General features: G+C 41.3%; 1 protein-coding gene across 7 annotated transcripts in view; it reads left to right on the forward strand.

Annotated features, from left to right (window-relative positions):
- Positions 1-207: 207 nt before the first annotated feature.
- Positions 208-26,184, forward strand: part of CEP120 (centrosomal protein 120) — a 116,814-nt gene continuing 90,837 nt past the window's right edge. For 2 of the 7 annotated variants that reach the window (XM_072728714.1, XM_072728716.1), the window contains exon 1: positions 217-454. Coding sequence is in view for 1 of the 7 variants with exons in the window: in XM_072728708.1 (XP_072584809.1) it covers positions 351-454 (104 nt within the window). In the remaining 6 variants the exon portion in view is untranslated. Of the gene's footprint in view, positions 689-1,336; positions 2,232-24,541; positions 24,669-26,184 lie in introns of those variants that run through there. The other 5 variants (XM_072728715.1, XM_072728713.1, XM_072728712.1 and 2 more) reach the window with 5 other exon arrangements.

The following is a 26,184-nucleotide window of genomic DNA, read 5'->3' on the forward strand; positions in this document are numbered from 1 at the left end:
CCCCGAGACCCGGCCGACCCTCGCCCGGCCTGGCCTCGCCCGGCGCACAGGAGCATCCCCGCGGCCACTGCCACTCGGCGCTCGGCCTCACGCAGCGCTCGCGCGGAGGCGGGGAGGGGGCGTGGCTTGGCTTTTCTAGGCCTCGCCAGCCAATGAGCGTGCCGCGCCCCTTCCGGTCGGCGAGCCGGCCAATCCGCGCTGGGCGCTGTCGTCTTCGGCTCCGCTCGGCTCTTTTCGCTGCTGCGGGAGCCTGGGGGCCGCGGCCGCTCGGGAGACGCTTTCCTTTTTCATTTTTTTTCCATGTGTTCACTTCCGGGTCCGGCGCCGATCCGGATGCCCGAGGCAGAAGGATGTTTGACCTCCGGATAAGCGAGGCGCCGCTGTGCATTCATTCCCGGCCGCATCGGTGGCGGCAGCAGCGACCCGGGCGGCGACTCTCCGGCCAGAGGCGGCGGTAGGAGGCCCCGGCAGGCGTGCGGGGAGCGCGTCGGCGCCGAGCTGCGTCCCCTCCCTCGCTCGCTGCTTCCCCCCTGCCTCGCTCGCCCGCCCGCTCCCTCCCTGCGTGGCTCGCTTTCCTCCTCCGGTCGCCGGCGGCTGTGATGTGCCGCCGCCGCCGCCGCTGACGGACGGAGCAGGGGCGCCGCCCGCGCCCGGGACCGACCCCGCAGCTCGCGGCCGCGCCTCCGAGGTAAAGCCCCCCTCCCGCGGTGGCGCGCGGCCGGCGGCCCCGGCCCGGCGGCAGCGTCGGCGCGGCGGCGGCTCGGTCCTTCCCGGGCGGGGCTGGGTGGGCCGGGGTCGCGGGCCGGGGCGGGCCGGGGGCGGCGGGGGCGGCGCCGCAGGGGGGCCGCGGCGGGGAGGGGCGGGGCGGGGCGGGCGGGCGCGCGCCGGGCCGGGCCGGGCCGGGTTGGGGCGGGCGGGAGGGGCAGCGGCCGCGGGGCGCGGGGGCGCGGAGGGCCGGGCGGCCGGGGAGGGGGCCGCGGGCGGCGGGCCGGGCGGGCGCCGAAGTTGCGGAGCGGCGCTGCGCGAGCGGGCGGCGGGGCGGCGGGCGAGCCGGGGGGAGGCGGCGGCTGCGGCGGGGAGGGGTGCTGAGGGCGGGCGGGCGCGACCGCGTCCAGACAATTAGCCCCGGGAGGGAGGGAGGGAGGGGGGCTGGGGCCGGAGGGCGGCGCGGAGGAGGGTCGGGGCCGGCGCGCCGGGGGCCCGGCTTCCCGCTGGGCTGCGTGTGGGGTGGGGGGCAGGGCAGTGGCCTTAGCGCCAAACTTGAGCGCGGCGCGAGTCGGGTGAGGGGCTCCGCCAGCCTCCGCTGCCTGCCGGAAGGTGCCGGCGTGTTGTTTATGGCACATGCAGGGGCCGTGACACGCCGGGGCGTCGGTACTCCTGGAGCGCGGCTCCTACCTCTCTTTTCCGGGGGGCGGTGATGGAGATGTGCGCGTGTGCTCCGGGGCGTGGGTAGTCGGGCCTGTAGTGGGATCATTCCAGGCCTCCGGGCCGGGGGAGGCGGACGGAGACCGAGAGTCCGCGTGGGAGACGGCTACTGTTGCTACACCGTGCGAATTCGTTGTGACTCGGCGGTAACGAGCGTGGAGGCTGGCCAGCCAGCCAGTGACCCCCTTTTAACCTTTCGCTTTAGCACGTCGACTCTAGTTGGAAAATTAAAGACCTACGGATTTCGAAGAGGTCGAGAAAAGAAGTTGACATTCGTTCCTTGAGCAGCTCCCAGTGACATGACATTTGCTGACAGTAAACGATGTTGAAGTACATCGAACTTGGAACGCTTTTTGAAATTAGAAGTCTTTAGTTTTCCAGTCCGTGCATCCATACTCTGGGGAATACATGCTTTCCCTGCAGGGAAAAGCGGAAGAAAACTAAGCGCAGGTTATAAGGATGCGTTAGGGTTGGAAAGATGTAAGGCCGGTTTTAGAGAACATTTTCCACCGAAAATCAGATGTAGTTCGGGACATTGTTCTTACCTTTCTTGGGGGTGGGGTGGGGAGTTCTGGGTAGCGTCATCTCGTGACTATTTCCAGACTTGGCTTCAGCTGTGTTTTGAGCTCAGATAAAGTACATTTTGTCTAGATTAGCCTTCCTAGTGGCCCATCAGGTGGGAATTGTATTGATAGGCACTGGAAGAAACCTACCATCAGACACACTGTGTGGCTTTGGCATGGCTGCCCTGGAATGTACAGACACCGCGGCTTCCAGGGGAGCTTGCATCTCTGGATATGCATCAGGTATTCGTAGTTCTTGTTAGGATGGGGGACGGAAAGGTTCATTTTCATGTTGACAGGTCTGAGACTTTGTGGGCGGGACTTAGAAAATGATACTCTTCAGTGCTGCTTTAGTGTGCTCAGTGATGTCTCCCGCCAGGCCACTCATCAGCTCATCAAGAATCAATACATTATGTCATTATTGATAGTTTCGTTGTTAGGTTCGCAGAGCATTGCCTGTTAACAAATTCTCCACGACAGTATTCATTTATTCCTTCAACTAAAAAGACAGGAATTCTGGTCTAGGTGTAGTGTAGTAGCTTTAGCATGTGCAAGGGATGTTTACTCTGTTGTGAGGACGGAAGAGTGGTTAAAATATGAAGATGAATCAGACCCAGCCGTCACCTTAAATGGAGAAGCAGACATGCACTGAAATAGTTGCAGCACAAGACACCTGTGGGATTTATTACAGGTGCATGGAAGCCCGGTGTGTGTGTTTGTATGCCTGTGTGTGTGTGTGTGTGTGTGTGTGTGTGTGTGAGAGAGAGAGAGGGGGGAGGGCTAGAGACAGAGATCTTTTTTGACTGGGGAATTCTGAATTACTTTGGAGTTGGCAACACTCCATTTGGGCATTAAAATATTATAGTGTGCCTAATGGGATTTGGCGTGTGTGTGTGTGTGTGTGTGTGTGTATGTATGTATGTGTATGTACGTGTGTAGGGAGTTAGCGTTGTAGGCAAAGAAAACAGCTGGAGCACAGGCATGTTGGTTGGGTCTTACCGGGGCGTGTTAGCTGGATATGAGGCTGTGCCAGGAGGTCTTTGTGAGAGAGGAAGCTGAGAAAATAGGTGGAGATCAGGCCGTGGAAGTCCAGAATGCCTTGTATTTAAAAATGAGTCATTTTGAGGTATAAAGTTCCAAATGTCCAGATGTTATGCTTCTAGGAAGTAGGTAGGCAAGTAAGGATAGTAGGTTCAAGGAAACAAAGTATAACCGAATGATCCACCTGTTATCATTTATGCTAATGGAGGAATGTGGAGAAGTTCCTAATCAGCAACAATCCATACCTGGCTTTGTCCTATTTCCGTACTTGAATTTGAATATGGGTGTGTGTCCGGTAATCTGGTCATTGGTTGTATATGAAATGAATCCGGGTTGTAAAGATGATCCTCCAGAAGAAATGAGAAGCTCTCTATTTCTCTGTAATCCCCTCCATACCGGCAGTAGGGTAGTTTTCTGGTGTAGTTGATTGATTCAGAGTTTCTCCGAAGGGAACAAGTGGTGGTTCAAGTGTCAGAGGGTTTCCCCAAAGGATATATTTTAAAAATTTATTCACGAGCGACACAGAGAGAGAGAGAGGCGGAGACACAGGCGGAGGGAGAAGCAGGCTCCATGCAGGGATCCCGATGTGGGACTGGATCCCTGGTCTCCAGGATCTAAGCCTCTGAGCCACCCAGGGATCCCGGCAAAAGATACTTCAAACTAAATAAAGGGAATGCTGAAATACTAAACAACAAAACAAAAAAAACACGGGTCATTGGATAATTATATTATTGTTAATGTGAGATTCACTACGGATAAAGTGAAATGTAAGGAATCTACCTACAGGGAGGGGAGAATTGACCATCACAGTGGGATCATAAAATGGGAAATGTCCACAGTTCTGGATAATACGTGTAAGGTCTTTAGTTATCTTAAATGTTAAATGATCCTAAAATCATTTAATCCTGAACTTTATCGCTACCAAAGAAGTACTCCGAGAAATACCGCCCTCACGGTAACGGTGGTTATGTCCGTGTGGACTCACATTACAAGGAAGATTGCATGATGGATTTTGCCAACTGTTCCCCTGTAGCTGTTCAAAAGGGATTTCTGTAACTGATTTTGTATTATGGTGAACCTTCTAATGACAGCACTAATACCTGTTAAAATTTATTAAGTGCCTACTTTCTTGTTTTTTAAGAGGTTTTATTTATTCATGAGAGAACAGAGAGAGAGGCCGAATCATAGGCACAAGGAGAAGCTGGCTCTGTGTGGGGAGCCCAGTGCGGGACTTGATCCCAAGGCCTTGGGATCAGGCCTTGAGGGAAAGGCAGACATTCAAGTACTGAGCCACCCAGGCGTCCCGTAGCGGTGTATATTTTTAAATCTTTTTTTTTTTTTTTTTTTTGCCCCCGACTTCAGAGTTTAAGACTCTGAAGTTATCTGTTTTTTTTTTTTTCCCCTGATCTTCCATTCTCTTCCTCTTTCGCGGTTTCCCGAGGTTGGCACTTTGTGATATTGATTCGCATTGTTAGTATGTGTTTGGGCGTTGGTTCTTCAAGATGGAACTTTTTTGGAAATGACCATTTGGTGGATATCTGTAGCTCTTTAATTGTAGAGATTCCATAGGAACGACAGTATGGTTCTAAGTGACTAAAGACACCTCAGCGTATCCTTTTGTGTTGATCAACAGGTCAGAACCATGTTTGGGTTTCACGTTGTGTAGAAATCAAGTGTGTATTATCCATGAATGTGAAGTGACTTTGGAGAGGTATTGCATTACTGAGAAAATACGAAGTGAGAGAGGTATGAAGACAGATAAGGTCTACACACACATTAGAGGCTGCTAATAGACACTTTTTTCTTTTCTCGCTGCCTTCTTAAAGCTGGGGTTTAGAAATCATAAGTGTATCCTCAATTGTAGGTTTTCCTACTATTATTGAGGTGTATGGTGATCTGTTCTTAAACTATAGTAGGTGCTTGGTTACATTATACTCTGTCCTGCTGCTCCCTGCCCTTCATCTTTGTAATGAGAAAGGATTCTTACTGATCTTGAAGTGTTTATGTATTTGGTAGGGAAGACAGCCCCTTTGGACATTTTCCTGACTAATAATAGATCATAGAGTTATAATTTAATTCGACGCAAGTCTATAGTTGAGTTAGATCCGCATATGCCTAAATCTACATCCACATATTTTATAGCTTTCAGTGCAATTTAGTAAAATCTTATGATACTCTTTTTCCTAGGATACCTATGAGTTGTTGGAGGGTTGATCGGTGGGTAGAATAAAGAGTGACTCTTGAGAACAAAGTACCTTAGGTGATTCTGTTTAACTCACCTGTTCAACCCACTGAAAAGATTGATACTCTTCCTTCATTTGCTGGTTTATGCGCATGCTTTATTAAATTGTAGTAGACCACTCTCTAGTTTGTGTTTGAATTTTTATTCCCTCTTGTTATAGTATGCTTACAAAAGTTATTTGTGTTTGCCCCCAACAAGTTGTTGGTGGCACTTGTACTTGGTGTTGTAATTACACAGTTTGACGAAACGTTCAGTGCACTATGGATGCAAAAAGTTATTTGTCTAAGAACCTCGGGCTCTTTTGAAAACAGGTGAGTCCATCCAGTAAATTATAGTTAAAATAAGTGTGGGTGAGGTAATTTGAAATAATGAGGGGAACCCTCATTGAATCCAAAATATCAAAAAACATTCTGCAGTAAGATGCTTTTCAGGTTTACGGATGTCTTTCCCTGTTTAACTGAAATGAAAAGTCATAGGCGATGTACGATAGGTGTGGTTTTTGCAAGAAGGACAGATTTGTGATCTGTAGACCCATTCGTTAATAAAAGGACTTGGTCTTGCATTAAACGATTGTTTTGGGATTGTACATTTTTTTATGTTTCAGTTGCGATAAAATGTTTAAGATATGTAGATTTGTCATATGTTCTTTTTGAGTTTTCTTCTTTTAAGAATTTTAAAATTTATTTGAAACAGAGGGAGAAGGAGGGAGCAGGGGGAGGGGTGAAGGGAGAGGGGGAAAGAGAATCTCAAGTGGACTCAATGCTGAGTGCAGAGCCGGGTGTGGGGCTGGATCTCACAACTGAGATCATGACCTGAGCTGAATCCCAGAGCCAGAGGCTTACCTGACTGAGCCACCCTGGTGCCCCCATGATTCCCCTTTTAAACCGCCTTGGGAACTCTTGGTTAATTATATATTAAAAGAGAGTATCTGTTTCTAAAATACCACCTATTTTATATTCTGTCTTAGGGATTGATTTACTAGTGTCTTCTTATAAAAAGGAAATAAATCCTGGTATTCCTGACTGTATTCATTGCTACCTTAGGGTGAATTGTTCCACTATCTTGTCGGATGAGTAACCTCTGGTTCTCACAAATTTTCCTGTATGGCCCCTGATACGATTTTGTATTTTACCTTTCAGTTTTTACATAGAGGGGAACCTTCTTAGACTGCCAGCATCTCCTCAACCTGAGTAGGGGCTGCTGGAGTGCATTGGCAGAGGAAATTGTCCCTTGGAGGAGGAAATGCCATACTCTTGATGTGTACCAGGAGCATTTGGGCTTGGTGCAAGGCATGCTGGTCCAACAGCTTAGAGGAGCTGCCCTAATGTCTTGCCTAGCTCAGCTAGAGCAAAAAGGAAAACTTTTAGGACTTTTAGTTCTAGGAAAGGAGGTCCAGGTTGGCGAAGGAAAGCTAGGTAGGGTGTACTATTTATCTAGGTGTCACTGTATTTTAATGCCTGAAATGGCAGTAGTTTCTGGTATGGAACAGTGAACTATTTACGTAGGACTAGTTTTTCAGAGCTTTGCTCTGCCTTTCTGCGATATTTTTTTCTTTTTTTTTTTTTTTTTTTTTGGCTGTGCTCTCCTCTTTGTGTTGGATTCATCCTCAGACTGGTAGCAGGATCACATCTAGACATGCATTGGCCAGGAAATGTTTTGCACAAGCTTACCAGCATACTTTTCCTCTCATGTTTTATTGACCAGAATTAGGTCATGTGTACTTCCTAACCAGTCATGACAAGGGGAATAGGGTTATCATGGTTGATTTCTGTTAATCAGGATATGTCCCCTGCAGTTGAGGAGGGGGTCACGTTTTCCCCAGTCACATTGTGGAGGGTGGATATGTTAAAAATTGTGGGATGGAAGAATTTGGGGGAAATGGATGTTATGAGAAAGGCAATCAATAGTGACCACTACATCTACTTGTTTTGAGAATGAAAATAAATAATGCATATAAATGCACTTTGAACTTTAAAGGTTTGTACAGACGTAGCAGATGAAAGATTAGAAAGCTGTCTCTATATTGCTATCTCTTAAAAATGCTCAGGTGTGAATCTTTTTGGATCTGAAACACTGTTAGTTTTCATATTGACTGAGTTTGGGTCATAAAATCAGTTATCCAAGTTGTGAGATTCTATCTTTTTTCCCATGAAACTCATAAAGGTATTGTAACTTTAAAGTAAAAATTTGTACCTGTGAACTTGATGTAATTTTTTTCTGAGCTGCTGCCCTCCCTCCTTTCCAAAAATTACCCACGCCTTTGCTGTCATCAGACTTCTTTCTTCTTTACCCTAGAGGACAGTGAGCGAGTTTAGGAAATGGGAATTTGTCGGTCAGAGGGAGTTTATTTTGAACCATGGAATCCTAGTGAGATAGGAGGAAAGGAGAGTTTTTACTTATTCTGAGAGAAGCAAAAAAATTGGTGGAGGAATGGGCAGACAGGGGAGAATCATAGAATTTTGGAATTGAAATGAAATGAATCATGGGAAGGTTGAGTGAAAGGCTCATGTCACACACCTGGTGGGTAGACTCTCCTCTTCTAATTGCTAGTCTGATGCTCTTTCTGACCCAAAGAGGTGGGAGGCCATGAAGAGATTTGTCTGCTTTGCAGTTTTGCTTAGGATCCTGAGCTAATTTCTATAAAATAGTCAGCCAACTGTCATTAGTACAGATATATATTTCCAGGCTCTGGAAGATTTTAGCTAGAGTTTTTTGTTTTAAGTTAAGCAGACAAATGGACAGATTTTTTTAATCTTCCCTCAAGCACAGCAACACACACACACACACACACACACACACAGACAAGTAACCTCCAACGTGGCCTGCTGAAATGAAAATGCCGAAGCAGAATAAGTGCTTGGAACAGTTTATGTATGTTTCAGTTCAAGGAAGTTGTTATCTTAAAGATTTCTCTGACTGTACTATATGTAAAGAATGCGTGTGTGTGCGTGTACACACATATCTCAATATATATGTATAATACACACAGGATTTTAGCTGTTTTAATTCTTTCAATTGTAATTGTTGTAGTTCAGCGTATACAGAATGAATTCATCTGTCTTCTGCAAGGATGTTTTGTTAATGATAGTTTTTTATAAATGGTAAGATTCGGGATGATTTTTGTTTTTACACTTTTTATGCTTCTCTATTATTTTTACTGTCAGGAAACATAGTAATTTTTTTTTTTTTAAAGCAGGAGGAAAGAAACAACCCTAGGCGAGGGTGTTTTCTGCCAATTTCGATTTGAACATACAATTCTTTTGTTTCTTAAGACATACCTTTATGCCTGGAATGCAGTGCTACTTTGTAATTGTGTTTACTTTTAGAATTGCACTTATTAAAATTATTTACCTTGAAATTTTAAGTTAATATTAGCCATATGGTACCTTTTGATACAAGTGTTCTGTATAAAAGTAGTAGACTTTTGAATGTTTTGTAGTTACTCATTGTGTTACCTGTTTTTAAAACTTATTTGGTTTTGACTTCAGGTGGCATACTTGGCAGTGTATTAGGGGACGCTGTATTAGAGTCAAAGTTGTAGTCAGAGTTTCCTTTCGTAAAAAGGGAAGCAAAAATTTTTTTTCCCTTACAGCCAGTCTGTGTCATGTTTATTTTCTTTTTTTGTGAAATATTTATTTTATATTCTAGCAATGAATACTTTGAAATGGCGGGCAAATATAGTAGGTAGTGTGAAAGGTAGGGAAGAGAGAATATTCCTGATATTTCTCGTTTTATGATGTGCAAATATATGGCTACAAGGCTTTGTTTTTTTTTTTTTTAAGATTTTATTTATTTATTTGTGAGAGATAGAAAGAGAGAGAGGCAGAGACAGGGACAGAGGGAGAAGCAGGCTCCATGCAGGGAGCCCGATATGGGACTTGATCCCAGGTCTCCAGGATCATGCCCTGTGCTAATGGCGGCACTAAACCGCTGAGCCACCTGGGCTGCCCTACAAGGCTTTTTAATGAAATCCTTATTTGAATTGCAGACATAACCCAATATTGTTTTGGAGGTGAAACTAGTAGATGTCAGTTGTTGGTAACATTTAAAAAATTGGTATTTGTAGATGCATATTTTCATAAGACATTATTTTATATTCTTTTGTTCTAGAGACCTCAAAACGATGAGTCAAAAAAAGTGTACGTCTTAAAGATGTGGTCCTAGAATGTCAATTTTTATTTAAAAATATAGTAGATGTTTTACTGAGTCTTTTTCTGTCATATGAATGTCCAGACATATTATAGGTCATATTCCTTTATTTATTTAATTAATTAATTTATTTAAGATTCTGTGTATTTATTCATGACAGACACAGAGAGAGGCAGAGACACAGGCAGAGGGAGAAGAGGGTCCATGCAGGGAGCCAGTGCGAGACTCGATCCCGGGTCTCCAGGATCACACCCTGGGTTGAAGGCGGCGCTAAACCTTCGAGCCACCTGGGATGCCCCTTTGAGTACTTTCTGATGATCTGTTAAAAGTTGGTAACTGAGGGCAGCCCTGGTGGCTCAGCGGTTTAGCACCGCCTTCAGCCCAGGGTGTGATCCTGGAGACCTGGGATCGAGACCCGGGATCGAGTCCCAGGTCGGGCTCCCTGCAAGGAGCCTGCTTGTCCCTCTGCCTCTCTCTTTCTCTGTCTCTCATGAATAAATAAAATAAAATCTTAAAAAGAAAAAAAACGTTGGTAACTGAGTGTATATTATATATGCTTGTTGTGTGTTCTGCTGTTTATCCACATTCTAGTTACCAACCACTGATGAAGTTGCTTTTGAAGACGGCTCGAAAAATAAAATTGTGAGAATTGGGAATGAGAATGTGAGAAAAGTCAAAATGTATTTTACTATATGCACTTGTTTAAAATCTTCCAATTCAAAATTAGTAAATTTTTTTCTGTGGTAGAGTAAATGAGGACAGAAAGGGATAATTTTAAAGATAATCCTCACAGTACTTGGTGTAGGGCTGGAAGTGCTACCACTGACTAAAAATAAGAGAAAAGTGTTTGTGGAGAAGGCAGTAGGTACCAGTGGTTCTTAGCCCTGACTTCACATTAACATTTTCTGGGGACCTTAACAAACATGATGGATACTGGGACTCTACCCCTTGCTAATTGATATATGAATCTGGGGATGAGGCTGGGGCATTGGTATAATTTAGGGTTTTCGACTGGTGATTCCAGTGTGTGGCAGGGTTGAAAATGATTGCTTCTTCTCTTTCTACACATCTCTTAGCTTTTAACTTTCAAGTTCTCTTTATTAATTGGGATAGGAGTGTAAAAGTGAGACCAGAAATGCGCAGGAAGCATTTGCAAGAAGACCGGTTTAATGAAGTGACTTCTCTTTATAGTTTCGTACCCAGAATCCTTAGTTAATGCCACTATATTCATTGCTTATTAGCAGTTTTTGCTACATATAGCACCAAAATGAGAGGATTTTTGAGGTTTGGAATATTCGTTAAAGGCACATTTATCAAGAATCAATTAAGCATCCTCTCAGATGCCTCTGAAAACCTTAAGAAGCCTAAGTGATAAAAAGAGTTGTATCTTTCAAGTTACATAAACTGTAAGAGTGCAAGAATTGTTGCTATTCAAAAATTTATTAGTCTTCAATGTATTGTACTTATCATATTTATAATATCATTGAGTTGTATTTTTCCTAGAACATAAGGTTCCTAGAACTTGTACTAAACTTCATCGTTTAGTATAAGTGTGATTGTACTGCTTTACTCTCTTACACCTTTGTTGATGAGGAATATGTTTTCCCCCAAGTGAATAGTTTACTTCACTTATGGCCATTGTGCATATGGCACATTGTATGTATCGTGTGTAGTCAGTAATTGTATACATATAAATGCACTATGACAATAGGGTTTTGTGGTTATTGTAGCTGGTCATTTATGACAAACCAAGGCCCTTTTTGTGTCACATTTGGTGTAGCTTCGTAGGTCACAGACACCATTACCCGTTACAGCCTTCTATGATATGAGGAGAACAAGCCGTTTTAGAATGCGTTCAGTATGTTCAATTCCACTCAAAAAATGTTTACATGGTGACAAAATCGGGTTTGGCACTTCCTTTGTAAATTTCCAGGATTAGACTTTTATAATCTGCCCTGGCGGGACAATTTGGGGTAAAGAAATTTAAGAGTGGGTAGAATGTAGATGACATGTTCTGTGTGAACTTTGAGAAGACTTGTAGAATTATTTTGTGTTCACTGAAAATGCCCCAAGAAAATCAGCACATGATAATGATTTTTTTTTTTTTTTAAGGAGGAGGAAAAAGATCCTTGATAATGAGGCTTCCAGTAACACTTTGCACACACAGTCATTGAATACTAGGTACTATTCTATAGGACTGTAATTCCTTATCAGCAATTCTAACATCCAGAATGCTCTGAAAACCAAAAATATTTTCTTGTATGTTTGGCGCAGATTGTTTTTGTTTTTGTTTTTGTTTTTCATAAAACTTGTCCTGAACTGTTGTGTATTTCATGGATTTGTAGGTTTCAGTGCAGAAAATAGTAAACGTTTGATTATAATGTACGGTTCTAGACTTCTGTGTGTCATCCCAGCCTTTTTATACATACGATATGTGTTGCGTACACACTGTATCACCTGTCAAAAATCCTCTACAGTTCAGGATTCCAAAACATATTTGACTGCAAGACCTTTGGAAAAGGGCCTGTGGAACTGCATTGATTTGTTCTACTTGTGTCTTCATAGAAACTACTCACATCTTATGCCTCTGAAATGGAGTTTCAGGAAGATGCTAGTAAATTTCTTGAGCTTGTTTTCTCTTGTAAATACATACATACCAGGAGAGGCAGTTTATTTTAATGTGTGTTTGTTTAACAGTTGTTGAAAGCTGTTCTGTTTTTTTGGCATTATTAACCCTGGTCCTGTGGGCCCCAGTGTGGTCCCAGGAGCATTGTGTAATTAGGATGCTTGGGATGGAAAATGTTTCGGGTAACTGGTGTAGGTGAGTATTCATCACACACTCTGTTTAGTCCTTGGGTTATATAATTTTACCTCTGCACATGGGAACTTCATCCCAAAGCACCTGCAGGCAGTCCTCTTTTTACATATCTTGGCTTCCTTTTTCATAACAGAAAGAAGCAAGGGTGTGGTTGTATGTCTCTGTTTTAGTTTCCTTAAACTTGCTTAATTTGTTTTTAAGACTTCACTGCAAAGAATCTATATACCTAACTGACTCCCCCTCCCCCCCGCCCATCTTTTCTGGTTGCTTTTCTTCTCTCCTTTTATTACACGCCCCCCCCCACCAAAAAAAGAAAACCCTTTAAAATACTATTTCTAAACAAGGGAAGTTCATGATTTGGTATTCTGAGTCAGAAAAAAATGCCCTGCTGGTGGAAAAGGTGACAGATTAATCTGCATATTCTGTTATTTCCCTGAAGAGGGCCTTACTATAGAGGAGTGATTATTGATTGTACTGCTTGGTGGTGTTCTGTGTACGTGGTCTTTGCTTCCTTTGCCTCCCTAAACACTGAGGGGTCATGAGGTGGTGAGCACTGTGGTGCATATTTTTCAGTTGCGTTTTTAGATTTTACTTATTTATTTGACAGAGCACAAGCAAGGGAGCAGCGGGCAGAGGGAGAGGGAGAAGCAGGCTCCTCGCAGAGCAGGGAGCTCAGACTCGATCCCAGGAGCCTTGGGATCATGACCTGAGCCAAAGGCAAACGGTTAACCGGTTGAGACACCAGGCACCCTTGGGTGTATTTTTTAATTTACCAAGATAGTAGGCATTTCACAATGTAGATACTAATGGTAGATTTAGAGCTTACATAGTTAGGGTATGTGCACTTGCTGTGTGCTCTGAAAGTAGTGTAATTCTCTTGTATATATCGTATTTTATATTATTGTTTAAGCTGTGTGATGTCAGAGATTGTGATTGTCTTGTGTGCCATTTCATTTCCTGTGTTTGGCACATGATCGGCCTCTCCTGATTACTTGTGTGTTGGATGAATGGATTAATCATTTCATCTTTTTTATTAGGGAGAATTAACATGGAAGAACCTTGATTAAGTGCCTCCTGAGGCGCTGTGCTCACTCCAAACCAATTTAGTGTGTATCATCACAGTTGTATGAGATATCTCAAACAAATAAATTGGTCCTACTTTATTTATTTTTTAAATTTTATTTATTTATTCATAGACACACACAGACACACACACACACAGAGAGAGAGAGACAGAGAGAGAGAGAGAGAGGCAGAGACACAGGCAGAGGGAGAAGCAGGCTCCATGCCGGGAGCCGAACGTGGGACTTGATCCCAGGACTCCAGGATCGTGCCCTGGGCCAAAGGCAGGTGCTAAACCCCTGAGCCACCCAGGGATTTCCCTCCCATGAATCCTTTTAGATGAGCAAACTGAAGCATACAGAAATTGAATGACTTGCCCAAGATCACACAGTACATAAGTTGGAGTGTCCCAGTTGGGCCCCACTGAGTCGGTTTGATCCCCTATCCCACTCAGGAGCCCCGTATTCCACTCTCATTATTATTATATGAACCCCCAGTCTGAGAACATTGAGGTTACATATATGATCACCTATTATATTTTCAGAACATTCCCTGGTCCTTAAAAATCTATGTGTTAAACTTGGAAACTGCTTCTATTACAAAATATTAATCAGTGTTGAAAGATTTCTAAATATAGTTTGATTTGAAAGATAAATGATTCTTTAACTCTGGGGTGGCTAATCAACATAGATAAATACTGGATTTACTTAATTCTTAACTTTAGCAGTTTATCTAAATACTCATGAATAACCCTCAAATCACTTAAGAAAAATTTCAAATATAAAGAGGTTTGCTGAGGAAGCTTTATGTATGGAGTGAAATGGAAGTGGGACAAGACAAGTCCCATACTGATTCTTTGTCTACACATTTTACCATTTTCACTTGAATTTCCTCACTGAGTGGTTCTACAAGATGATAAGAAAGGAAAGAAGTGTTGTGTCACCCTCCCTTTCCCCCCCCCTAAATCACCAGAAACTTGTAAGCGGTATTGATAGGAGTTAGTTAGGAAATGATGGAGAGCTATAGATAAAGCCAAACTCTGGGCAATTTTCCTTTGGAAAAAAGGATTACAGCCTGAGGATGGGATGTGCATTTGATGAGAGAAAGTTCTTTTCTGCCTGAATATTAGGAACTAGAGTTAGCAATGTGTCTTAGACATCGTTTTTGTTGTTGTGTTTCATTTTGTTTTGTTTTGGTTTTGATTTCTGGTCTTAGAGAATTTAACTTGTCGGGTTAAGACTGTCTTCTTGGGATCCCTGGATGGTGCAGCGGTTTGGCGCCTGCCTTTGGCCCAGGGTGCGATCCTGGAGACCCAGGATTGAATCCCACGTTGGGCTCCTGGTGCATGAAGCCTGCTTCTCCCTCTACCTGTGTCTCTGCCTCTCTCTCTCTCTCTCTCTGTGTGACTATCATAAATAAATAAAAATTACAAAAAAAAAAAAAAGACTGTTTTCTTTAGCCTTCTCATCTAGGCTACATTTTCTGCGTGTGTTTGTGTGCGCTAAGAGCTCTTACCAGAGGATCGATTCTCTTCACAAACTTTGAAGTACATGGTACCATATTGTTAATTATAGGTGCTGTGTTGTACAGCAGATCTCTGGGATTTACTCACTGATTATAACTGGAACTTTTTATATTAGTTCCTCATTTCCCCTACCCTCCAGCCTTGGGCAACCACCATTGTAGTTTTGCTTCTTTGATTTTGACTCTTTTAGATACTTCTTCCAAGTGTAATCAGGCATTTGTCCTGGGACTGTGTGTCTTATTTCACTTCACATAATGTCCTCCAGGTCCATCCACATGGTCTCAAATGGCAGGATTTCCTCCTCCCCCCCCCCTTTTTTTTAAGGCTGAATAATAAATATTCTGTGGTATGTATATGTCACATTTCTTTGTCCATTCATTGGTCAAATGCAGTGCAGTACTGGCATAAAGACAGTCCAGTGGAATAGAATAGAGAGCCCAGAAATAAGCCCACACATACAGTCAACTGATCTTTATCAAGGGTGCCAGGAACATACAATGGGCTACTTTCTTGTTTAAGTTTTATTGCAGGCTTAAGTGGTGGAGGCCAAAGTGAATTTACACTCCTCACTGGCTTCCCATCATAGGCAAAAGAGGAAAGGATTCTGAGGCCAAAAACATGGCCTGAGACTACAGCCTGCATTAAGTTTGAGTCCCTACTCAGAGGACCTTGACCAGGGAGAGATCAGAAGTTCTAATCCATTGCAATACACTAGGTGCCAAATTTCTGAGTTCTGAGCACCTCACCTATAAAAGCATATATCCTACTTCTCACAGTTGTTTTAAAAATTAAAGGAGGTGATATACATGTAGGTTCCTAGGAAACTATAAAAATCTTTTTTTAATAAGCAGTTATTGAAATACACGATTTTAATATTCATTAATAATCTTGATGATCTCAGTATGAGAATACATTATGACTCTCTGCACTCCCACTCAAGCCAAGTGACATTTTGTGTATGTATTTTTTATTCTTGCCCTGATTTTGAGAGTCTCATGTTCAGGGAATATTGGATTTTTCTTGATTCTCAAGTTGTGTCAGTCAGTAGAAGTATGTGACACAGATGAATGACTACACAATCAGTGATTCATTAATGGACACCAAGGTGATTATGTGAAGCAATAATACGATGGAATTTTTATCAAATGAAAAGTGTAGGTTCTTAAATAATTTAGAGGTGGACAGAAGTTTTTGGATTATTTGTTAAATCACAAAATTAAAATGTTCAATTCTGGTTTAATGTGCTTTGAGGAACATAAATTCTTTTAAGCTACTAGGACGCGTTTAAACTAAAACTCTAATTTGCTAATGGCACCCTAATGACCTTTAAGCATTAATGAAAACTGCCTAATTTATGCTTGAGGCTAAGCACTGGTCAGATGAAGTTCTGCCCAGAGTACAGGTGTGAAAAGGAGGGTAGATCACTGCAGGGGCAATTGAGCATCTAGCCAGTGTCTCAGGAGGGAAGTTACTGAAAAACCTCTGAGAGGGAAGAGAAGTTGGTCCTACTCCTGGCTCTGCCACCAGCCAGCTGAATGACCTTGGCCCATCCAGGCTTATTCCCTTATCTTGAAACTAGCAGTGGTTCTCAACCAAGAAAAACAAAGACATATTATAGGTGGCATGCCTGCATTTTGCAAACAAATTATAAGGCGTTATCATCCTGACAGATAATACAAAACCTCCCAAGAAAATTGTGTCTTTTGCCCTTGTTTCTGTTGTTCTTGGTATGATGAGACCCTGAAGTGTGTGCATTTATTCCATGAAAACTGGTGAAAAGCACTGGAACTCCCTAATGCATCCTCCACATTACCATTCTGTGATCCAAGTTAACCACTGGATGTTTGTGTAGAAGGAGACAAAGCTGGCCACAAGCCAGAATTGGTTCTAGTTATCAAACCAAAAGCCTGCCCCTCAAAATAGTGAGCTTTTGAAGAGGCAGAACTGTTTTTATTCTTACAGTGAGCAGCCTGCTTATAAAGAAAGAATAACTGACCTCTCGTTGAGAGTCAAAGCTAATATCCACATCAAATGAATCTGCCATAGACAATTACTGTTGCAAAAATTAGAAATGATTGTCATAATTTTTCCCTTAGAGTTTAACCATATATGTCAATGAATTTCATCAAGGTTACCCACTGTTTTTTTTTTTTTTTTTTTTTTTTAAGATTTACACTTCTTTCTTTATAAAATGGTTAATGCTATTAAAAAAATGAAACAAGATAAGATTCCCATTTTCTAATCTCATTGAGAAAAAGAACAAGACCGTATGTTCCAATTAGCATAAAAGACAATAGAGATTTTCTTTTCAACTGCCCTCTCAGATCTCTGATAGGAGACATTATGTCTGGTACAAGTTATCAAGGGAGCATCAGAAGTATTTTGTAGCGTGACATAAACAAAAACCCAGCAAGCAGAAGGGAGAAGAAAACAATAACCACAATGGTAATAAAGAAGCCATGTAACATTTTACTAACCTTTCAAAGTGCCGAAGATTCAGGAGTGGCTCTAAGCTATTGAGTCATTTTGCTTGGTAAAATTAGAATCAGAATATTTTCTACCATTTTTAAAGGCAAGAAAAACAGAAACGAAATAATTACTATGAAAACTTGCAACAATAGGAATATTAGAAATATCAAAGGAAAAAGCGTCTGTATTTGGAAGAGCATGACCTGAAGAAAAAAAAAAAGTATACTTCTGCCATTTTATATTACATTATTGTAACAAATCTACCTTTTTATCTAGAGGTTAGACTATCCTGAGTAATAAGTTTTACCTGGCTCTAATTTATATGAATAGCATCATGGAAGGACAAGATTTCTAGAAGAAAACCATTAATCTATTAGCTAATGCTTTCAGGACTGAGAATTTTGTTATATAGACTTGTTGGGAGACAGTCCTCTGTGGATCTTTGTTCTGGACAGTCTCAAAGATATTTGCATAGTGAACACACTTGGAAAAAGACAAAGTGTTGCCCTTTGTAGCAAAGGGCAGGTTTCCTTACAGACCAAAAGAGGGATAATATCAACTTCTGGAGCAACAGGCAGGTGTGAGTAATACCCAGTTTAACTAACAAAGATAACTCCTCCCTCCAGGCGGCCGGACTGGCCGGCTTACTCCCCTTTATAAAAGATTCTGGCTCTCTAGGCTCAGTCTTTCTCCTATAACATAGCCACCTGTGCGTTACAGCTGTCACCTGGTCCTCTCCATGTTGTCCTGTGGGAGATGTGTCTCAGATCGCACCAAAATGCTAACACCCTAGCCACTGTTATTGCAGTTCTTTTTTATTTTTTAAATTCTATTTATTTATTCTTGAGAGATAGAGAGAGAGAGAGGCAGAGATACAGGCAGAGGGAGAAGCAGGCTCCATGCAGGGAGCCCGACATGGGACTGAATCTTGGTCTCCAGGATCAGGCCCTGGGCTGAAGGCGGCACTAAACCACTGAGCCACCCGGGGCTGCCCTGTTATTGCTGTTGTTAAGGTCTGATCTGGGGCTCTCCTGTTGTCTGTCAGCATCCATGATACCACAGCAGCTAACTTGTGAGCTAGCAAGTAGAGTGCAGATCTCAGACCCTTCACTGTTCTCGACAATACTCACATTGGTAATTACCTTGGAAACATAGTGGTCTCTTCTCTGGAGTTTGGGTAGGTAAGGAAAATTTCATGTGTTTAAAATGGATAATTTTTCAGGATGTATAGAATATAGATAAGATACACGTGTATGTATAAAATCTAACTGACCAAACCAATAAGCTCTTGCAGATGAAGAAATTCTATTCTATCTGGGTCTGTAGAGTTGATGTAGCTGAGGAACTAACAAAACTCCTTTGAGTCTGAGATATAGTCTGTAATGCTGATTTGGTTATTTATATAAAAAATATTTCCAAGCAGATCAAAAGTTTGCTGGAAAAGATAGTTAAGTGCCATGTCTCTTTTATATGCACATCAAATATACTATTTAAAGAGATAATTAAGTGTTCTCAAGGGTCAGTGTGATCAAGTCTGATACATGAATGAGCACTTTAGGTTATATTCCAGGTTGACTATTCGTATCAATTAGTCAAGGTCTCTCTCTTCTGATAATGCAGAATCACTATAAATGTTCCTTGGAAGAAAAAAAGGCATCCATGTCTTCTCTGTGGATGGCTTTTTTTCTTCAGACAGATTGCAATTCAACTAATCAGGTTTCTACTTTCTATGTCACTGTCACTTTCTAATAATTCTGTTTCATTGAAAATACTAACTTTTGCACGTTGGATGGACTTTGTTGTTTCCTGATCTTCTCTGTCACACATTTACAGATAATAAAACACCTAGTTTTGCAAGTTGTGTTTTCACTCTCAGTTCAGGATTGCTCCACCTTACTTTCTAAACACATGGAATTGGCTGTGGTCTCTGTGGTTTTCATCCTTTGGTTCTCAGAGAGCACTGCCTTAGCCATCATTATTGACATCAGCTGGAAACTTATTAGAACTGCAACTTCTAGTACTCTACCCCAAACCTAGTGAATTCAAAATTTTAGAGAAGCCCAGTAGCTTCTGCTCAAATGTGCTCTCCTGGTGAGAGGTGGTGCCTCTGTAAAGTGCCCTATTGGGTAGTTAGAGTGAATTCCAGAGGGGTGTTAAAATTATTGAAAAATATCATTTTGCTTGATGAAAAATAAATTGGCCATTGAACTAGAGCTTGAAATATTTTGTTGTGTATAAAATTTGCTGTGAAACTTCATTATTGGAGGAAACTAGATAAAGGTTGTGTGGTACCTCTCTGTACTATTTTTATAGCTTGCCTTGAGTCTATAATTATTTCAAAATAAAAAGTTGAAAAAAATTTTTTGAAAATGCATAACTTATAAAATGAGAATTTTGCCTTTATTTGAAAAGAACAAAATGACATGTAAATAAGGAAACAATGATGCTCACTAAGAAACCTTGTGTTATATTGAAATCTCTCTTTTATGTTTATTCGTCATACTCATGAGAATTCCAAAGATACAATGTCGGCTGGGAACTGTGTGACAAACCATATATGATTAAACTGATAATCATCTAATTTAAAAATTACATGGAATATGAATATGTGATTCTGTTCACAGAGAGTTTTGCAGTTTGTGGATATCAAGAGTTTAATTCATAAATATTGAGGTGAAAGCTTGATAGGTTTTCATTGACATGATTATGCTCCAAAGCGTAAGAATGACCATGTGTCAGAGATTGGCCTTTGTATTCATTAGTTTAGGTCCTCTGAGAAGCAGATGCCAAGATAGGATTAGACAAGGAGGAAGTTTTTATTGGTGCAGGACAAAGGGGAGGAAGTAGGAGGAGGCTGAGAGAGATACCAAACAAAAATGTAGGTCTAACCCCCATGAAAGGTGAAGGGAAGGAAAGAGGATTGAGAAGAAGTCTCAGGGATCCCTGGGTGGTGCAGCGGTTTGGCGCCTGCCTTTGGCCCAGGGCGCGATCCTGGAGACCCGGGATCGAATCCCACATCGGGCTCCCGGTGCATGGAGCCTGCTTCTCCCTCTGCCTATGTCTCTGCCTCTCTCTCTCTCTCTCTCTCTCTCTCTCTCTGTGACTATCATAAATAAATTTAAAAAAAAGAGAAGAAGTCTCAGACTGTAGGGGTCTAAGTGAGTCTTGGTATCATCCCAAGGGTGAGTCCTAGAGTGGAAGTTGCATTGTAAATGAGTCCCATGTCTGACAGCAATAGGTGTGCCCTATCAAGCCCTCTGTGCTTAGTCACTGGCTGAGAACAGCCCAGGGCAAGTGTGTCCTCAGCTTGGATGTGGAATGCTGGGCTGTCCATCAACTATGTATCCTGAAGCAAGAGGTCTGAATGGTGCATTTTCATGGCTACTGGAGTTTTCAGCCAAGTTGTTTTTGAAAACAAAATGTGTAGCTACAAAAACTGTATGCTCTCCCTGTTCAAACTACATAGGTATGTACACATACTGGTGTCATACTGTAGATCTTCTAAGTCCTCTTTCTCATCCTTGGAAATCTCTGAGATGAATACAAAAAATGGTAAGATATTTTTAAAGTAATTCAGGGCTGACGTTTTTGAAAATATGGTTAGAGACCAGAATATTGTAATATATCACGTGAAACAATTGATCTAATAGCTTGCATATATACAATGCATGGATACACCCATTGTAATTCTTATTCTACCATTCATACAGTATGCTGTATGCTGTAGGACACAAAGCCATATCCCAGGTCTGGCAGTACCTTTAAGAGCAAAACTACATATATTTTTCAGAGCTCTATGATGGATATGGAAGTTCACAGAAAAGTCATTAATGACTTAAAAAGACTTTGGTTTTAGAGAAGTTATAGGTTTGCAGAAAATTTGAGTGGAAAGTACAAAGAATTCACAAATACCATTTATCCTTGCTTCCTACCTCTGTGGTTTCTCCCATTATTAGTATCTGGCATTGGTGTTGTACATGTGATGAGCCCATATTAGCTAACGCCCATAGTTCACATATGGGTTCACTTCTCTGTGCATTCTGTGAGTCTTGACAAATGTCTAATGACATGTATCTATCATCATAGTATCATATGGAATAGCTTCACTGCACTGCTATTAGAAATCCCCTGTGCTTCACCCACCTTTTTGTCCCTTCTTCTTTTCTTTCCCAAAAAACTCCTGGCAACCACTGACTTTTATGATCTCCATTATTTTCATTTTTCCAGAAAATTCTCATGTAGTGGGAATTATATAATGGGTACCCTTTTTACTGGGAATTATATAATGGGTAGCCTTTTTACATTGGCTTCTTCCACTTAGCAATGTGCATTTAAGGTTCTTTATATCTTGAAAGCTCATTAATTTTTGTCATTGTGTGGACATACCACAGTCTGTTTATCTATTCACCTACTGAAGGACATCTTGGTTGCTTCCAAGTTTTGGCAGTAATGAATAAAACTGCTCTACACATTCCCTTGGCAGTTTTTAACTCATTTGGGTAAGTACCATTCAGCTTAAGTGTTTAAACCATTCATATAAATACCAAGGAGTATGTTTGCGGGGTTACATGGTAAGAGTTGTTTAGTTTTGTATGAAACTCAACCTGTCTTCCAAAATGGTTGTATACATATATGACTTTTTTTTCAAGTAAGAGAGCTATCATGTGATCCCTTTTAAAAGCAAAAATAAGGGATCCCTGGGTGGTGCAGCGGTTTGGCGCCTGCCTTTGGCCCAGGGCGTGATCCTGGAGACCCGGGATCGAGTCCCACGTCGGGCTCCCGGTGCAAGGGGCCTGCTTCTCCCTCTGCTTGTGTCTCTGCCCCTCTCTCTCTCTGTGTGACTATCATAAATAAATTAAAAAAAAAATAAAAGCAAAAATAATACCTCTGTGAATTTTACATGCTGTGGTTCTTTCTTGAGCCAGTGGAAGGAAATAACAAAGCAGAGAGGACAGAGATTTTCTCTGCTTGACTCAAGAGACCCCCATACCTTTGTAGTATAAAACAAACCTTTTATATAGTTTATACTACAAACTAGTCCCAACTAGTGGGACTTTCTGGAAAGGACTTAGTCATTTATGGCTGTTTCCACCTTAACCTACGCTATTAATTAACATCTTTTTGGCAAGTACGCTTTGACACTTTGGTCTGAATCAAAGCCTGCATTTGCAAAACTTTGCAAAGGGCATCGTTGGTTGTTTCTAAATATACATTCACTGGAAAAAGCAACAGAAAGTAATGCTGAATTGTAGGAAAGGTATTAATTTTCTTTTTCTAGCTTTTCAGCCAATGAGAATATAGTTTTAAAATCCTTTTCCAGCCTCTGAAGAAAATCTCTATGAAGAGAAACAGATGGTCTACCCCACCTAGCACACCTGTTTTACTGGTTACTCTTTGTCAGACAGAGTCTCAGACCTAAAAGACTCACACTGATTTACTAAAAATAACTACATAATTATAAGATGCATGTGCCTCTACAGAGTGTGAAAGAGGTGAGGTGTTTTCCATTGTGAAAAAAGTACCACTGCCATTAATTTAAAAAAGAATGTTCCTGAAAGTGGGGGGAGATCATCTGCTTTCTTGTTCAAATTATAAAAGCAAAGCATGTTCAGTGTAATGATTTTAAGAATGCTGAAAAATATTAAGAATATGACAAAAACCATGCCAGAGATTTTAGCACCTAGGGATAATCACTATTTATATTTTGAGTAACATACTTTCAGGTGTCTCTCAATATATAGGCCTATAAAATCAGAATAATATTCTATAGCTTCTACTGTAATCTGGTTTTTAAAATCTGCCTTGTGTTCTGTATATCTTTCCATGTTAAATACATATGCAATTAAAAATTGTTTTTTTAATGCTTGCATGGTATATTACATACATTAATATACTATGACTATAACCTGATTTATTTTATAAACTTCTAAGTATTTGATGTGATAGTCCTATAAAATATCCTTGAGGATTTATTTTATTATCTTCCCAAGATACATTACTGGTAGTGTAACTATCAAGTTAAAGCTTATGTAGATTTTTGAGGTGATTGTATTTTGCCAGAGTGCCTTCCAAGAGATTTGTACCTATCTAAATTTTACCAATATTACAAAAGAGTTGGCATTTTCACTCCAACTCCCCAACCCTGGGCATTTGATAGATCTTTTTAAGTTCTTATTGGTGGAAAAGTATATGTCAATGTTGTATCTCCTTACATTTCTTTAAGTTTGAAGTAAAGGCTATTTTAATTTGTCTATTGGCCATTCGTATTAATTTTGTCCTTTACCCATATTTCTATTAAAGAGTATTTTTCTTAATGACTGAAGATGTCTCTATGTATTAGACTAAAGCAAAATGAGTTGATGGAATTTCTGAAAGAGGTACTTTTTCTACATTTCTGTTTGGAAGCTTCAAACGTAAAATGTTATCCCTGCATGTACAGGCAAACCACCAGAATTCTAAGAGAAAAAAAAGCACGTTGCTAGGACAAAATGCTTTTAAAAGGCTTTATTTTCTGCACTCAGGAGAGAGTTCAAATGACAGTAGTAAAAAATAATTTCGAATCATCATTATCTAAGCAACTCACCTAATCACTAACAATAAAAATCAAGGCAAATCGAAGAACACAAAACCAACGTAGGTGTGCATCTGCATGCTGACAGCCTATGGTCCCCATGAATTCTTGTCTTGCTCTCTAAAATGGTAGGATGCAGTATCTATACTCTCTGTCTCTTTTACACAAAAGAACCTGAAACTCCAAATGTAAATGAAGAATGTCCTGCTGCCTTTGTGAAAATCGTGTAGCCACCTGTGTCCCCACTTAGACTTTAATTAGGGAGATCACATCACATCATGTCAGGAGAGCAAGCCACCCTAAATGAATGCTTCTCTACTCTTTCCTAAAGAACATGGTAAATACAGACATCTGCTCAGCTCGAGGTTCTGCATTGTGCCAGGGGCTCTAAAGAATGCCATGTGGAGGCAGACGAAAGGTTTTCTTATTCTGTCTGAGCCTCAGAAACCACCCTTCCAGGTTTGCAAATGAGAGTCAAAAAATAGAAGAATAACATATGTGGGATGTATCCCATCCATAGACAATGGATGCAGGTTTCTCATATAGAAACAATGGGTAGAGATTCAGGTTTAAATTCTAGGTCATCAAGAAACAGACCTACAAGAGAATTTCTTAGCTCATATCTCGAGAGAGGAAGCATCTTACTTAAATCTTGCTCTGTTTCCACCCCTTTCAGTGGAAAGAATGAGCCCTTCACTCAATGGTATGGCTTTGACACAAAACGCATTCAAAGAAGGATCCTTGAAAGACATAGAAGATCATTTACCTGGTCAAGCCACAAGTAATGCAAGATGAAAAAGAAAGTATGATTTTCTTCTTCCTTAACCCTTTTAGAGAAAAGGATGGGGAAGGGGGCCCAACATTTATATAAAATCAGAATAAATGCAATTTGTACGTGTGTACAAAATCTTGTCTTGTTCACATGGTCACTGCTGGTTTTATAAGGATATCATATTTCCTAATTATATTGAAAACTCCTTTTGGGCAGGGATTAACCTCATAAGTTTCTTGTATTCCCTCCTAACATATACAGCAAGTATTTGATTATAGATTGTTTTGTAAAGCTTTGGGCAAATGAGCTAAAAGCATCTACAATGGCATGACACAGTTTAGTTATTATGGCATTGTGCCTTGAAGAATATATTAGAAACTCCATCAAAGAATTCTACAAGGCAAGGTTTATTTCAAAATAAGTGAATAAAGACACATTGAATATTTTTCAGAGAGTATAGTGAATCTCTGCCAAAAATAGGCCATTACATATTTTGTGTGTATCATGTATGTGTATGTGTGTGCACGTGTGTATGTGTGTGCACGTGTGTATGTGTGCTTTTCGTAGGATGGTAGAAAATCCATTTTAGTCCCAGAGAAGATAAATAATCAAGAATTTTTTTTCTTTTTACATGAGCTTGGTTTATGAAATTCCTTTGCAGACAACTCCTATCCCTCAGCACTGAGCATGGCCCAAGGCAGTCACAAGGCCACTGAGCCCACTGTCTGCTGTGCCTTCCCGAGGAGCTGGGACACCCTGGTGGGATGGGGAGCCCTGCCCCCAGTCATGATACAGTATCAGAGGCCTTCTTGAGTAGGAGATGTCTTTCAGGAGGGGCGACCCCACAGCCATGCGTACTTTGTTCCAGCGGTGGCCTTTATTATAGATGGGCTTGACCGAACGGAGAGACCAGCGGGTCAGGTACCGATTGAGTTGGTACCGATTGGACATGACATTTTGTAACAGTTTGATTCCCGGGTACAAATACATGATGAAAAACCTTTATTTTTCCTGCAAAAACAACAATCAAAATGGCCAATTGACTGTCAGGATTTGTTCTTGCATGAAAGGCTGTCATTAGACCTATCTCTAAAGCTAAACTGGAACTTCCAGTTTTGTTAGTCTCCCTTTTTAAGTACAACCCTTTATATTCAGAGGACCCAAGAGTGTCTTATGTTCCTGAAATATACACCCACACGCCCACACTTGCTTTTAGATCACAGGCGATTCTAAGACATTTACTGCCTGCATTTCTTTTTGTGACAGAAGGGTTTTGTCTAAATACTTATATAAACCAGTTATAATCTGAAGTTTTTGTAATGATTTACATTATCATTATACTTTATGGACATTTAACAATGGATAAGGATGCAAATTTCTCCATTAAATACAAAATAATCTTTTTTTTTTTTAAGACTCCATTCATTCATTCATGAGAGACACAGAAAGAGTGAGGCAGAGACACAGGCAGAGGAAGAAGCAGGCTCCACGCAGGGAGCCTGACTGGAACTCGATCCCAGGTCTCCAACACCCTGGGCCGAAGGCAG

Source organism: Vulpes vulpes, chromosome 12 (genome assembly GCF_048418805.1).
Source record: "Vulpes vulpes isolate BD-2025 chromosome 12, VulVul3, whole genome shotgun sequence".
Classification (NCBI taxonomy): domain Eukaryota; kingdom Metazoa; phylum Chordata; class Mammalia; order Carnivora; family Canidae; genus Vulpes; species Vulpes vulpes.